Genomic DNA, 15631 nt, shown 5'->3' with positions numbered 1-15631 from the left:
TAAAGATTACTGGCCCCTCTGACAGCTCAGCTAGGGAATAGGAAGCTCCAGGGCAGGCTCACAACATTCTGCTCAGTGGCAGAATCATACAAAACAATATCCCAAAGCTGTTAGTCAAACTATTTTGTAACTACGGAGAGAAACTCATCACCTGGATTACAGCTCATGTTTCTGCTTACCTTAGATAGTGAGATAGGGTCGCTTTCAAGGAACTGCTTGCTTAAAGAAGGGTCTGTGCTTCCCGAAGAAGCCTTCCGCTCCAAAATATGAACACTCTTTAAAAAATAAAAAAGTAATTAAAGATAACTATTTATCACTCAGTTACTTTTTAAAATACATATTAATTAATGCATGACAGATCATTACACTCCTTATATAAAATATCAGCATCATGGCTCCAAACGTACCAAGTACTATCCATGCATAATATAAATGCACAAGTATTTGTCTTATGAGGCAATACACCTCTCTCTCTCTTTTTTTTTCTTATTATTGGTTTTTAAACTAATTACCCTGTTCAGCCTAGAAATGACTGAGAACTAAAAAAGCCAGGAAAGACAAGTAATGTAGTTCTTACCCACAGAAATGCAAAGTGCTCCTAGCCAGTCCTATTACGTTTTCTGCTAAGATACAAGATGCTGACTATACATATGCAGTCGGCACTGTCCTACATTCACTTCTGAAGCAAACCATTGCACACAAGATATTACTGCTTCTGTATTTGTTATCACACCTCGGCATTTTGTTATTGGTTTCTCAACTGAGGTGAAGTGACTTATTAGATGAATGCTTCTAACAGATTACAGGCGTTCACAAGATCAGTTACAGGGTCTCAGCTGATAAGCTTGCTAATGAACATTTATAGAACACTGTCTTAAACCAGTACAGCTGTTTTACCTATGACAATACTATAAAATTTTGTATCTTCAAAGCATGGTACAAAAATGAAATACATAATGTCACAACTAATCTTGAAAAAACAGTTATTTTTAAAAGATATCTAAAAATGTCTTCCCATTTTCCAGAAATTTTTCACTCTTATTTTGTAAAAGAAAAAGCATCTTTTCTACAGGAGAAAACAACCACATTCTGCCTGCTTGGATTTGCATTTTGTTCTCTGGTGAAATTTTGCTACATCTCATATTATTATTTGGTAAGAATTCTACCACAACATGTCAGTAGTGTCTCTTTGGCATGAAATAAAACCATTTCATTTCCAGGACATGTAACATAATGACAACCTTGCAATCACAATTACCCTCTGAGAAGGGCAAGTTTTCCTCAAGCGAAAACAACAGATAAATTTTGTTCACAATTAAGCTTCTTTACACTCACTGAAGAAGAGATTACACAGGTACATGTGACAGCAGAAACAATCAGGGAATATAAAAATATATACAAACAGCAGACTAAATATTATTGTTCAAACAGATAACTAAGTACATAAGGACCATAACCAAACTAAATGAAAACAAGGACAGCTGTTCATACAAATGTATGTATCACACAGACCACATCTTGCTGCAGAGCAACACACAGACCTTCATTGTTCTCTTTCAATTTGCAACTATGAATGAGAATAAGAAAATATAGGGATTTCTCTATCGTATTGGAGATTAATAAGCATCCCTGTGACTATGCACCAATGATCAGCATTTATTTTCAGTAACTTTTAATTTAATTTTACAGTGAAGAATGTGGAAAGGCAGCAGTATTATGTTAGCTGCCACATTCCCCAGGGCCAACCAGCAAAAGCTTTGTCATCTATGCTTTGAAATCTTCTGCTTTATCAAAGAAAGGTCAATCGTATTACTTAGCCCAATGTCTATCACTAGCCAGACGAGAAAAACATTTGTGTTTATGTAGCACAAGTTCCTACATTACATGTGAACTGATTTAATACGCTTTTTGAGCTGAGCACCACAAAGTTACTAATGATAAACTATGATAAAATTTTCTCATTGAATAGATTAAATGCTACTTATGCACACAGTAACACATTTAAACAATATAAAAGAAAGCCTAAATCTGCTCCTCCAAGGAAGATTAAAATGTCACTTGATTAGCATAATCAGGATGATTCCCAACTTTCTTGCCAGTTTTGTTTGGCAGGCAGGAATCCCTCCATCTTGAGATGGAGCAATGCCCAACACAGATGTTCTGAAGGTCTCACATGTAGCAGCCAGTGCAGTTTGTTGTTACATAACTGCAATTTCACTTTGTACAATATTTACAGTGGAGTAACCCAACAGCCCTTGGCATGCCAGATTTCCAATGACATTTTCAATCACATGATTTTAAGCAAAGGGGTTTTGTGGTTGTTCTTTTTTCCTTTTAATCAGCCCTCAGTCATTACAGTTCCAATTCTGCTGAGAAATACATTACCAGCTAACAGCCTTTTAATGAATGCTGACTTACTCAACTATTTGTTTGGAAATAAGAAAATGAACACTTAAAATAAAATTGTCTTCCTCATATTTCTTTCTTCAAATGTTGTCTTCTTGTCTGTAAATGTCTGATTTCCATTTCTTTTCTGTCATGACCACTATTACACTGACACAGAATCATGTTTTTAAATTTGTGACATGTCTCTAGCATATTAAGAGACATTACTTGGTGAAAAATGTTTTCCATTAATGCATGTTATTTTTCTGCAAAATTAAAGCTAGAAATTACACAATTATTTGACATTTTGAAAAGCAGCTATTTTTATAATGCAGAAGTTTAGTTATTTAGCATCACAGAAATGAAAATTATTTAGATCTTGAAGTTATCAAGTTTTTTTGTTTTAAGAAGAAAAATAGAGTTGGTAAAGGAAGCAGTTAAAAAAAGCTGATGAGAAGAAAAGGAAGAAAGAGGCAAATCAATACAGCTTCTAAGTTTTCTTTATATGAACAGAAAAATTATGAATCCATTAATCTAGGCATATCAATCAGCCTGGTACTCTTACTCCTCTCATTCCAAGAATACAGGCAGACAAAATCAGCCTCTGCGTTATTCTGTTCCAGACTTCCCTCATGCTTCAGGATTACCTGTGCACTATATCTGGCTTGTCCTGGAGAAAAACACCAGCACTATCAAATTCTGTGTGCTCTTGGAAATTGATTCAGCGAAATTACAAGTTTAATTGAAACTGCTCTGTAATCCCGTTGCTAAACCTTAGTTCTAACTACGATCCTTCCTTCAGCTTTGAGATTATTCACGACATACACTATATATGTGAACACAGATTTGCCCCAAAATGGCTCTAACAAGCCTACAGGTGGGGAACACAAATGTCAACTCTGCCCTGCATTTTTTTCATGTTGCTTCCCAAAGACACGTGAGAAAGAAGGAAGCTGACTGAGAGAATAACAATATGATGTTGTTTCACAGTCTCATCTTCTCTGGAGAGCAAGAATAGAAAATGTATTTTATAATATCTTTCTACATATCTTGCCAATTTTGTTTCTCAATTAAGAGTTCGGTCACCCGTTCACTTCATCCACCATAACAAATGCTAGCATATGGAACACCTGGTCTCCATCAGGCCAGAGGCTGAAGACCCTAACGTTTCTTAACTTAATCTGACTTCCTACTAAAAGAAAAGACATGCATCAGTTCTCAAAGGAAAGGCAAAGAAAGAAAAGAGATATTGGGTAAGTAGAGACAGGAAATCCAGTGAAGGACAAGTCACAGAATCATCGAATTGTTTGGGTTGGAAGGGCCCTTAAAGATCATCTAGTTCCAACCCCCCTGCCATGGGCAGGGACACCTTCCACTACACTAGGTTGCTCAAAGCCCCATCCAACCTGGCCTTGAACACTTCCAGGGAGGGGGCAGCCACAGCTTCTCTTGGCAATCTGTTCCAGTGTCTCATCGCCCTCACAGTAAAGAATTTCTTCCTAGTAGCTACTCTCTTTCACTTTGAAACGGTTACACCTCGTTCTACTGCTACACTCCCTGATAAAAAGTCCCTCCCTTGCCCAGAGTCTGGCACCCATGTCTCCCTGTCTGCTTTGCTGCTTAATTACTTAATGGAATTTAATTATATTTAATGCAATGAGTTCTCTCTAATTTATAATTTATTCATTTTCAAGAAAAAGACAAGCTGGTGAGGAATTTATCACTCATATTGGACTCAGACTCTCTTTAGTTCAGAAACGTGCACAACATGTGGCTAACAGTTAATTGATGAAAAAGAACTGGTGGGTCATTTTGCGTGCTCAAGGCATTCAGCAGTCTTCAACACCTATAACTATGGGGCCCAGGTTTTTGCTCTGGGTTGTTTGTGTTGGGGTTTTTTCAATGTGAAGAACTAACTAGTGCATCTTTTATTATCTGCTATTCATTGGCATTCTTTTCGCAACCTAGCTACCCCTGCACAGACCTTATTGAATCAGTTCAGTATGAGGTGCAATGCTTAACCCCTTTCTCAAAACTAAAAACATAGTATTCCCCCTTATCCGAAATACAGCAGCAGTAATAAGGTAGCTATAGATTTGACTGCAGACATAAGAGTTTTTACTGCCTTTTAAATAGAGCTGTGATATATGCGGAGTTAATCTGCAATATTATTTGCAAATAGAATAACCTTGAAATTTGCATTCATCTTAGGCTGCTTCTTGGTAGGCTCTGGCTTTCCTTCTGCTGATGTTGGAAGAAAGACAGAGTCTTGAATATCACTGTGAGAGAAGGGTGAGTACAAAACAAAACAGCCATGTCTCCACCAGTGTATTTTTCCTTTCTTTCTTCTAGCACATTTTTTTGTTTGTTTGTATAAAGCAACCATGGTCCTAATCTCATCCTCAGTCACTGACACTGCTCCACAGCTGTTTTCAACAGTTTGGCCTATCAACCAACAGACAAAGGAACTTAACAATACTTTATTGTATCGGGTCTGCGTGGCAAGGTTTTGGTAGCAGGGAGGTTACAGGGGTGGCTTCTGTAAGAAGCTGCTAGAAGTTTCCTTCTGTCAGATATAGCCAATACCGGCCGGCTTTAAGATGGACCCGCTGCTGGCCAAGGCCGAGCCAAGCAGCGACAGTGGTTTCGCCTCTGTGATAACGTATTTAAGAAAAGGAAAAAGTTGTCGGGCAGCAGTAATTGCAGCGAGTGAGAGGAATGAGAATATCTGAGAGAAACCTCCTGCAGACACCAAGGTCAGTGAAGAAGGAAGGGGAGGAGATGCTCCAGGCGCCGGAGCAGCGATTCCCCTGCAGCCTGTGGTGAAGACCATGGTGAGGCAGGCTGTCCCCCTGCAGCCCGTGGGCGGTGGAGCAGATGACGGCCTACACCCCGTGGAGGGCCCCCACACCGGAGTAGGTGGATACCTGAAGGAAGCTGTGACCCCGTGGGAAGCCTGCACCGGAGCAGGCTCCTGGCAGGACCTGTGGCCCGTGGAGAGAGAGAAGCCCACGCTGGAGCAGGTTTGCTGCCAGAGACCCCATGAGGGGGGCTCACGCTGGAGCAGTTGGTTCCTGAAGGACTGCACACCATGGAGGAGACCCACGCTGGAGCAGTTCATGAAGAACTGAACCCGTGGGAAGACTCATGTTGGAGAAGTCATGGAGGACTCTCTCCCGTGAGAGGGACCCCACATTGGAGCAGGGGAAACGTGTGAGGAGTCCTCCCCCTGAGGAGGAAGGAGCGGCAGGAACAACAGAGTGATGGACTGACCCCAACCCCCATTCCTGTTTTTTCCCCCCTGTGCTGCTGGGGGGGAGGAGGGAGAGAAATTGGGATCAAAGTTAAGCTTGGGAAGGAAGGGAGGGGTGGGGGAAAGGTGTTTTAAGATTTGGTTTTATTTCTTATTACTCCTCTCTGAGCTAAATGGTAATAAATTACATTTCCTTTCAGTTGAGTCTGTTTTGCCCGTGACGGTAAATGTTGAATGATCTCCCTGTTCTTATCTCAACCCCACAAGCCTGTTGTTACATTTTTTTTCCTCTCCCCTGTTCAGTTGAGGAGGGGGGAGTGATAGAGTGGCTTTGGTAGGCACCTGGCATTTGGCCAGGGTCAACCCACCACATTTATGAATAGTACATCTAGTTAATTTTTTTTTCTTGTAGCACACGCTTGTCTTGTACAGAAATGTGCTTAAGAGCCACATTTTCTCTTCATAACCTTCTTACTGAAAGACAAGTACAGCTAAGCAGCAGTTCTGTAGTGTATTAATAACATACAGGTATGTACATCTCTACTTCTTTCCTGGGATATGTGAAATATATACTTCTTGTGTTACAGAAATGTCAAGGATTTGTTAGCTCAGGAGCTCTGTGTCAGCCCTTTCTGCAACTCCAGCTTTGTATTGTACGTAGCACTTCACGTCAGTGCTTTTAGGCTTTGAAGCAAAGAAACCTACTTTTTGACAGACTCTGAAGAGAAATAAGCTCTGGCTCCTCTGAAGAGCTTCTTGGAGGGAAGTATTAGCACAACTGGATAAAGCAGAAAAGAGCTATCATTGTAACAGCAATCTTCTCTCTGCCAGAGCGATGGTTTGGAACGACTACCAAGTCGCAGTCTGAGTCTTTAATGACAGTCTTCTCCTTTTACACTTTAGATTTTGACAGCTTATCTCAAAATAGAGCAAACACATACATTGACAATACCTAATAGAGAGAATTCAAATGTTTGCTAATGATACAAAGCTTTTTTATGACTATTGAATAATCATAATTAAAAGGATTCGTATTTTGCTAAATAGTCTCAGGCTAGCAATTAAATTTATTTTATTTCATTTACTACTGATATAGTTTAAAAAAAAGGAAGGAAAATAAACTTACACAAAAGAAAACCATTCATTGATATGTTAATTTGTTAACTAATGAAAGCACTCTAGACACATTGAATGGCCTTCTTCAGAAAATATATGTATTTTTCACTTTAATTAATGGTTGCAAGGGAGTCTAAGTTAACACAAATCATAGGTCAAAAAGTTGGACACACCTAAAAAAGTGTCTATGTTCAAAAAAAAAAAAACCACTTTCTTCCTAGGGCTCTCATTCACATTCTTGTGTAAGCTACCCACTTAGACTTTCTCAATATCCTTTAAAGTTTAATATATGTAGTACAAAAATATAGGAGCTAAGAAAAAAAGAGGGTTGAAAAATTTTTAATCAAAAAAAATTTTTTTTTATTATTACATGAACTCTTAATTCTACTGGGGGGGGAAGAGTTTGGATGCAACAGTGTCATTTGCAATTCCAGGATAAAGTATTTAATAAAAACAGGAAAAGAGAGATGTCAGAACAGCAAACAGCTTTACTAAGGCAGACATTTATTCTGCCTAATACATCTGCATTTCTTGAAGGTGGATAATCCAAATCATGCATGAGTGTCTTGAAAACAGAAGCCTTCATATCATACCTGCCATCACCCTCCCTCTTCTTTTCACTTTTGTGTCTTTCCTCTCCACTAAGGAAATGAAAAGAAAATCATGCTTCTCTTTCTTCCCTCCATTTTTTCCCAAGAAATCCTAAATGACACTTCAAGTGTTGTACTTCTTCCCTCTGAATTCGTGTGTGTGTGTGTGTGTACACACACATTCCTCACTGATCCCAGACAGCCTATTTTGGATTGAGTTGCAGTTAGAAAACAAGTGCATATTATGATAATACCAATCAGTGTTTGAAGACAGTTGAATTGCATTAATATCTTTTTTTTTTTTTTAATTGTGCAAGCTGGCCTTTTAGTTTATATTCTCAAGGGAAGTGAGACATGCTTATGTAGGTATGAATGTGCATGGACAGTAGAGAGGAAAAAATGAGACAGGAGGAATGCAAGAGCGACCATGTTCTGAAAACACCACTTTAAATTATCTGTCATATTTTGCATGGGTAATTAAGCTTTTATGTGAGCAATTTCCTGGGTTTTGGAATAGAAGATAGCTAGATACACCATCTTTAATCAAACTGACATAGTTTAAAAAATAAATCTTTCTTCATGGCACGTACCTGCACTTCAGCATTCTCTATGCAGTCTGTAAAGCACTCCTAGAGGTAAGAAAACTCAGATAGCAATGTTTATGAACTCAGAGAACATGTACACATGGCCCTGTAGGACAGCTTGGCATGCACACTATCACTGTCAAGAACCGAATCAAGTCTCCCTGCACAGCCTTTTTTTCCTCACAGGTCTTTCAGACATTGTGCTGGCTGGCCTTATAGACCAGGCTATCTGTCTCTCCTTGACTGCTCCAGGCCATTTTATTTCTTCAACAGCTTTAAGGCCAAGCCTTTCGTAGAAAGAGGCAGCATTTCCCTCTACTAACCTCCTGGATTGTACTCTGGGAGATCTTGTCTCCAAACCACTGTCGGTCTTACCAAGGGTAGGGGCCCTCATGATCCAAATATCTACTGACTGCAGAGGGCCCATCCAGTGCATATGCACACAGACATACTTCTTCTGGTTGCCCTGTATCTATCATGTACATTCTGGGCAGAAATAGAGGTACAAGACAAGGGACATCTGCTGCGTGCCTGCAGGCTAGCTTCACAACATACAGACAGCGAGTCTGATGCATCCAGCCTGAACTGGGCTCCTGGGCACGTGTTGCTGCCAATGTGTGCCAGCAGACCTGTCCCCAAGGATTCCAAGTGCTGAAACAGGAATGCCTCATACTTTCAATGTACCCACTGGCATCAGTGCTCGGCGTGGGGGGGCCTGCTCACCCCTGGGGTCAATCTGCACCAGTTCCCTCTGAGTCTTACTCACACAGGTTCCTACGCTGCCCCTGGACAAATCCAGACAGCTTTGCTCTGAAAGTCCTTACCTTCTTCTGAAGTTCAGACTGTGCCACGTGTAGATGTTCACTCACTGAGCAGTTCACTGTTATTCACTTGAGTGCTGAAAAAGGAATCTAACAGGCCTGAGATTTATGATTTCACTTAAGCTAAGTGTTATGGCATTGAACTTAATGTAACAGTCACATGGGTGTCCTGCAGCTTCCTAAGTTGCTCTATTCATTGTTTCAGACATTTTTTCAGATACTGAAGTAAGACCCACTACCTCCTGAACCTAAGACTTTATTAAAGACACAGAATTATCAAAAAAAAGTCTTGCAGAGTAGCAGGAGCTAACTAATTTAAATAATAATTGCATGGTTTTGTCCACAATTTTGCCACTTCATTCTTTGGCTCCCTCAGAACATTTGTTTGCTCCAGTGAGTTGTTACCTTTGATGTACTTATTTAACACTTCCTGCTCTAATGCTGTTTCAACCATGTTACGTGAAGAGGGTTAATTACAAGAGAGAGCAAAAGAGAATTACATCACTGTAATAACAGTACTTGGCATTTAGTTTGAAACTCTCAAAAAGATTAATCAATATTATTGAAATAATTCTCACAAACTACGCAGAAGTAAAAATGCTCTTTTGCTACACAGCAAAGCTAGGAATAAAGCTCCATGATCTCAGGTCTATACCTTAACTACAGGACAACTGTCCATCATTGCTTTCCTTTCTTTTAAAGTCACAGAGACAGAAACAAGTGAAATTTACAGGTAACCACCAAGAATTTTTTTCTCAGATGTCACTTCAGGCCATCAGCAGTGAGCAAGCATGTAGGCTGCTACTCAAATTAAGAATAAAGAAGGGTTATTAATGGCCTCAGACTTCTCTTCCACATGGAATATACTACGTTATGCTATATTGCGATCTTGTATGAGCAACACTGTCTAAAGCACACTGGACAGATAGACAGGCATGGCAAAAAAACCAATCAATTATATTGTCATTGTTTATGAGGCAGAAATCTATAATGAAGCCACAAAAGTGTCCTTGATGCTGTGTCACTGATCATAACTGGTCATAAACAGAGAGAAAATTGAGTTTCAGGTACCTCAACATACTAAAAAAAAAATAAATAAGACTACATGTGCATGAACACTCCCTCCTACCCCTTCACGAACTCTCACACATCCAATTGTTCTCAGTCTCCCAGAAAAAGCACCAAAAATGCTAAACAAAATAGGCCAATGAAAAGAGAGAGATTCTTCCAAAGGACTTTAATTTCCATCAGGCAAGACGGATCTGTGTATATGGACCTTACCCTGCTAACATAGCCTAGCAAAGGAAAAGCTAAAATCCCATAGCTGCTGCCACCAGAGCTGCTCCTGCTATGACTCTTCCCTTTGCCACTGCTCTGCTACTTCCCATTGAGCCGACAGGAAAGGTGTAGCAGCAACAGAAGCCAAAGCAATAGCAACAGCAGGTCTCATTTAAAGGCCCAGCATTTCACATTAAGTAGCTTCAGTCGCAAACACTAGACCGCTTTTTTTGTGGGAGAGATAAAAAGTGAACCCGCTATTGTTTAGAATAACCACACAAAAAGAGCTTCTTAAACATCAAGGAGTTAAGACTGAAAGATTGTTTGTGACCTTTTTTCCTCCCATCAACCAGCTCTTCCAGATACTGCTGATTACAACAAAAGAAAACAAAACAAAACAAAAAAGAATCTTTCCCCTTGTCTTCCTTCTCTCTACTGTGCATTACTTTTCCAGCCAGTTGTTGTTCTCCCTACAAACCAGTCCTTAGCTTCTTAGTTTCTTCTTTCAACCTCACAAAACATTTGGCCCACCCAGTTCTCTCTCTCCTACTCATATCTTTCACCTATTCATTTCCTGACCAAAAGTCTCACTGTAAATCAAGTACCTTTTGCTTCCTGCACTGCTCAGCTGAGCACTCCACTCTTGGCACCTCTCGCTTCTCCCTCGTGCACCACGCACTTCCTGTAGCACACAGATTGCCCATGTGAACTTCACCTCACAAAACCTGATGGTCCCTGCAGTACACCTATGAAAAACTGGCAGCTCTATCTCCTGGGAAAAAAGTTGATGGTGGCTTTCCTAGCCAAGAGACTTCCCTTTCTAATTCTACTTTTATTCTTCTTAAACATTAGTTGAAAGCCTGAAACTCTAGAATTGACATAGAACCCATGATATTTTCCCGTTATGCTCTTCTCATTATGCTTTATCATTAGTTGATGAAAGAGACAACAGACAAGTGACCTCTCTTTTTCTGCTCCCAATCTATGTCTGTCTCATCTAATCAGTGACTGCCTTTTCTTACGTGCTTAATACAGTGCATAGCACTGTGAGGCCTAGATTTCTACTGCATCCCTATATCCAAATAACAATTATTAGTCTGTTTTTTTCAGGTACCATACATTTCATTCCTAGATTCACCTACTGCAATAACTGTTTTATAGTCTTCCAGTTACTCTATAAACTAAGGTTTGGTTAAGGTTGCTGCAGACAAATTACTTGACCCTTCCATCATCATTAAAGCCCTTATATCTACAAAATGGTGATACCCACCTTAGGAAATACTGCTTTCAGGAGATTTTGAAAATTAAAATATAGTGGTTATAAAAAGCTAACTAGGCATTTTCCAGCACAGACCTCTAGGCAAGACCAGAACCTTGACTTTAGAATCGCACTCCGCTCCTAAATTTCAAGGCCAGGTAAACATCTTCAGCCCAAACTCAGCCCTTTCCGCATCCCTTAAGTACACCCCTTCTCCTATTAGTTGATATTGCTCTTACAGAAAGGAAAAAAAAAAAGAAACAACATTAAAATCTGAAAAGCAGATAACTACTGCTCTAGAAAATCTTTTTCCTTTTTCCTTCAAAGCCCCTATCTTTCACTTTTTACATATGGCTGAAAGACAACAGTAATTTGAAATATGAAAGCTCTCCTAGTTGAAAGGTGACCACACAAGCCAAAATTCAACAGGACTAAAAGCTTTTCTCCTTTTGTGTTTGCTGTGTGGGAAAAGAACGAAACAACAACCTGACAAACAGAGAGAGAAAGAGGTAACAGCTGATTATTCCTTCCCCCTAAGAGACCAAAAAGAAAATTGAGATATTAGAAGATAAATCCTCACATTTAAAATAGCAGACATTGCTAAATCCACTTCATATCGTGTATTAGCTACCCTTTAGATGGTGGTCAGAAAAGTCAAAATCTCTCCCTTGTTCACAGTTTCCTTATTATTACTCTCCTTCTATATCACTCCCTCTGCTTAACAGCCTGGGGTCAGGACGCAATTTACCAAACTGCACATTGTTAAACCTATAATGTATTTACTTTTTTCTGCCTTCTCAGCACAATATTACTACCCGTGCATTGCAGGAAATATATAATGCGTAGCAGTCTGCAGTATGAATTGCATAACTAGTCAATAAACAAAATATGGAATATTTATAAAGAACTTACACCCAAACTGAATACACAACACATGATTTTATCATATTCAATCGTACTTTCTAAAAACTGTTAGTTTTCCTCCTTTTTGTTGTGCAACAGGCTATGACTAGCCTTTTTAGAGTTTCACAAGGCATGAAAACCAAGAATCTCCCTTTCCAGGATGGCTCACAGAAAAGGCTGTCAGAATTGCAGTTTTTATGCTCACCTTTGAATGGGGACTCTTAGTTTTCTTACGGAGATCCCCTGACAGTGGAAATGACCAGGGTTCCATGCTCTGCAACAGCTCCACAGTAGGAAAAACAGCCGCTGCTCCATTCTAAAGTATTCCTTATCAAGGATACCACAACTGCCCTGCCACCCTGCTCAGCACAGGGGTTAAATAAAACAGGTTGGTCCTGGGCCTTCTTCTATCTAATAGTCCAAATTAACCATGATTTTGACGAAAATGAATGATGCTAAAGTTCCTACAATGACGAAAATCTGAACCCAGTTTTTTGGTTATTGCTGGCTTCAGTAGTCATTCATTTACCAATTACTTAGTCATGGAGCCTGCAAATTGGCAATGTCAAAGCTTTTGCTGACTGCTAATTCTCTTAGGTATATTGCACAAATAAGAAAGCTATATTAAAATGCCAGCATTATATACAGCATACCATTTTCCACTCTTCCTGAAATGATTTATCATAGTCATGTTCACAGTCATTCAGCCTCCTGCACCATAATTTATTGGGAAACCGTTCCATAGTTGCTGGTATGACTTTGACAAGAATTATATGATGAGAAGATTTCAGCCATTAACCATCTAGAAATACCAAGTGTTATCCTCACAAATGACAATGAAATCTACGTTGACAATTCATCCAGTCACATCACTTTCCATATCCATACACATTACCCTTTCAGGAAGGGTGCTTTTCTCCTTGCTGCTACAAAGAGTCCAGAGCAAGACAGAATTTTCAAGCCTTTTCAAAGTAAAATGCAACAGACCCCAAGACAAAATCCCCTACCTCCTAGCTGTCATTGTGTTTGGGGGAAAGCCTATGAAAACCAAAATATAGAAATACAATTGTTACAGTAGATGATACAATAAAGCTGGTGGATTTATTGTGTCTACATGCACAAAGGAAACATTCGTATGTTTCTTTCCCCAGATACAGTACCATTGCAGCTCATGCTGTGCTGCACACCATAGCTCAGTTTCACTGCAGAAGAAATTGCCCATCCATTCATTCTCCTGGATATTTCTGTGCCTTTAACACTAAAGCACTAAGGCAAACAAATGAATGCCTAGCTTTAGCCATTTATATGACTAAATATACTTGTTAAGCATGACCAAACATTATTGGATCCAAGAGAGCCCTTCAGCATCGGTTTAAAATCATGCTTCACATTTCAGTGACCAAATATGGACTTAAAGTTAAGCATCCATTTCATTATGACGACAGGTAAACCTTGCTCTACCCCGTTGCTATGGTAACAGACACGGTAACCATTAGATTTATGGTAAAATATATTCCCAAAAGGTTTGGGTTTGGTTTTTTTCCATTCTCACTTGCAAGATTATACCAAACTACCTAATTACAAAGAGAACTCGAAGGATATGCTCTTAGCTAATCTCAGCAGTTTCTAGAAGTCTTACATTCGCCTTTTTTGGGTTTAAATGTGGGAGATAAAATATACTGATGCTTTAAACAAAAGATGTCAAAATTCTTGCTCCAGATGGAGCTAACAAAAAATTAAGAGATCATATGCTAACCAGGACTTAACTGAATTCAGCTGTCCCAAATCCCGTACAGCATGTAAGCAAAAATATTTATCACCTGTGAGAACATCATCTTTGGTTTCACTGAAAAGCAATGGAAATTATTAAAAAAATTCCAGACATATTTCCTGCCTGTTATTGAACACACATCAGAATTATTCTCCTGGTTTAACATTTTAAACATATCTTATGGTGAGACTACATTCAAAGCTGTAAGTGTTACAGTTTTCATCAAAATTCTCAGTTTTCAAAATTTTTATAAGTCAGATAGGTAAAAAAAACCTCCTTCAGCAGCAATGTCACAGCTGGCACACTAGTAACTTGGAGAATGTTTTTAAGCTACAGGCATTCAAGTAAATGCATATCACAGCAAACAATTATTTAAGTTCTTTTTCTGCCTCTTTTCCTTGTCAAGCTAAAAGAAGCCAGTCAGTATTGCATTAATGAAAATATTTTCACAATATTTTAAATTATAGAGTTTTTATATTCTTACATTTCATACATTTCTTTTTTAAAGATGTTTAAACTAACTTGGAAGCTGATTTGGTGTTCAAGGTTTCCATGGATCAAAGTTTCAAAGTATGTTTCTGTTCTAATAGAATTTTCAGTATCAACCTTTCTATTTGTAAACATACATGTAACAACCTACTTGAAATCTAATGGGTAGCTCTGACACTTTCTGAAGTGCTCCCACTGATGCTGGGGCCAGACTGTACACCCAGCCCTTACAAAAAAAACACAGGAATGTCTAAGTTGTTTTGAGGGGAAATAATACAGCCCTCATCTCAAAGGGATCCTGGAGAAGAGACGTGTTACATCCACATAGACAAGGGTCTCTTGAAAATGGAAGTCTAACATAACTGGACTAGTACTATATGACGTGGGACAATTAGTGTAAATTTGTAGTAAAACAAATAATATTTAAAATGTTAGATGCTTCCATAAAGGATTAATAATACAGTATTTAAATCAAATTGAAATAGCACTTTGTAAAGAAGATAATACATCTCCGTAGTTAGATTTACAAAAAGACATTCACAGAGGACACCAAACAATTGGAAGCAACTGCAGGTTCACTCTGCCAAAGAAACTACTTCCCAAAAGACTTCAGAACAAGTTTCCTACTTGTCCTTCACGCTCCAGCGCTACACATAGTGCCCATGTTGCTTCTGAATCTTTTTCAAATCATATTACAAAGTGGGGGAAAAAAATTAAAAAAAAAAAAAAAAAAAATCAACAGTTCTTGGCTATAGTGATATCATCCAGCACTATAAGCAAGTGAATTTAGAGCTAGCAAGAACTAATGGCCACATTACAGGAATAAATGAATCATTTCACCAGATGTTACAGATGTCTAGATCTTTTCCTTACCTGCCTCCTGTCCCTCTGAGACGATGATGAAGAGGAGGCACTTCTATGTGATGGAGTGGACGTTTTGTGAGCCGGAGATATACTCTTCTCCTCTGAACTCATCTTTGCAGCAAACTTTTATAAGCTATCTTGTGCTCTTATCACTCATGTACAAAAAGGCAAGGGATAGTCTTCTGCATCCTTCTGTTTCACAGTTTACAGACAGCCAAAGTGGAATTCAATCTCAGCTGAACTGCACCTTAATAAAGAAAAATGCAAGAGAAAGAGTGAATGAATACACCCTTGCTCCAAAGTAGCTTTGCAGCAAAGA

General features: G+C 39.0%; 1 protein-coding gene across 4 annotated transcripts in view; it reads right to left on the bottom strand.

Annotated features, from left to right (window-relative positions):
• Positions 1 to 15423, bottom strand: part of OSBPL6 (oxysterol binding protein like 6) — a 51981-nt gene extending 36558 nt beyond the window's left edge. For all 4 annotated transcript variants that reach the window (XM_086466240.1, XM_086466241.1, XM_086466243.1 and 1 more), the window contains exons 1-2: positions 15322 to 15423; positions 180 to 275 (exon numbers count right to left, since the gene is read on the bottom strand). In XM_086466240.1, coding sequence (XP_086322366.1) covers positions 180 to 275; positions 15322 to 15423 — 198 coding nt within the window. The remainder of the gene's footprint in view (positions 1 to 179; positions 276 to 15321) is intronic.
• Between the last annotated feature and the right edge of the window lie 208 nt (positions 15424 to 15631).

Source organism: Leptosomus discolor, chromosome 5, assembly GCF_034619465.1.
Source record: "Leptosomus discolor isolate bLepDis1 chromosome 5, bLepDis1.hap2, whole genome shotgun sequence".
NCBI lineage: Eukaryota > Metazoa > Chordata > Aves > Leptosomiformes > Leptosomidae > Leptosomus > Leptosomus discolor.
Note: the sequence above shows the minus strand (reverse complement) of the source record. Positions and strands in the feature narration are given on the sequence as shown.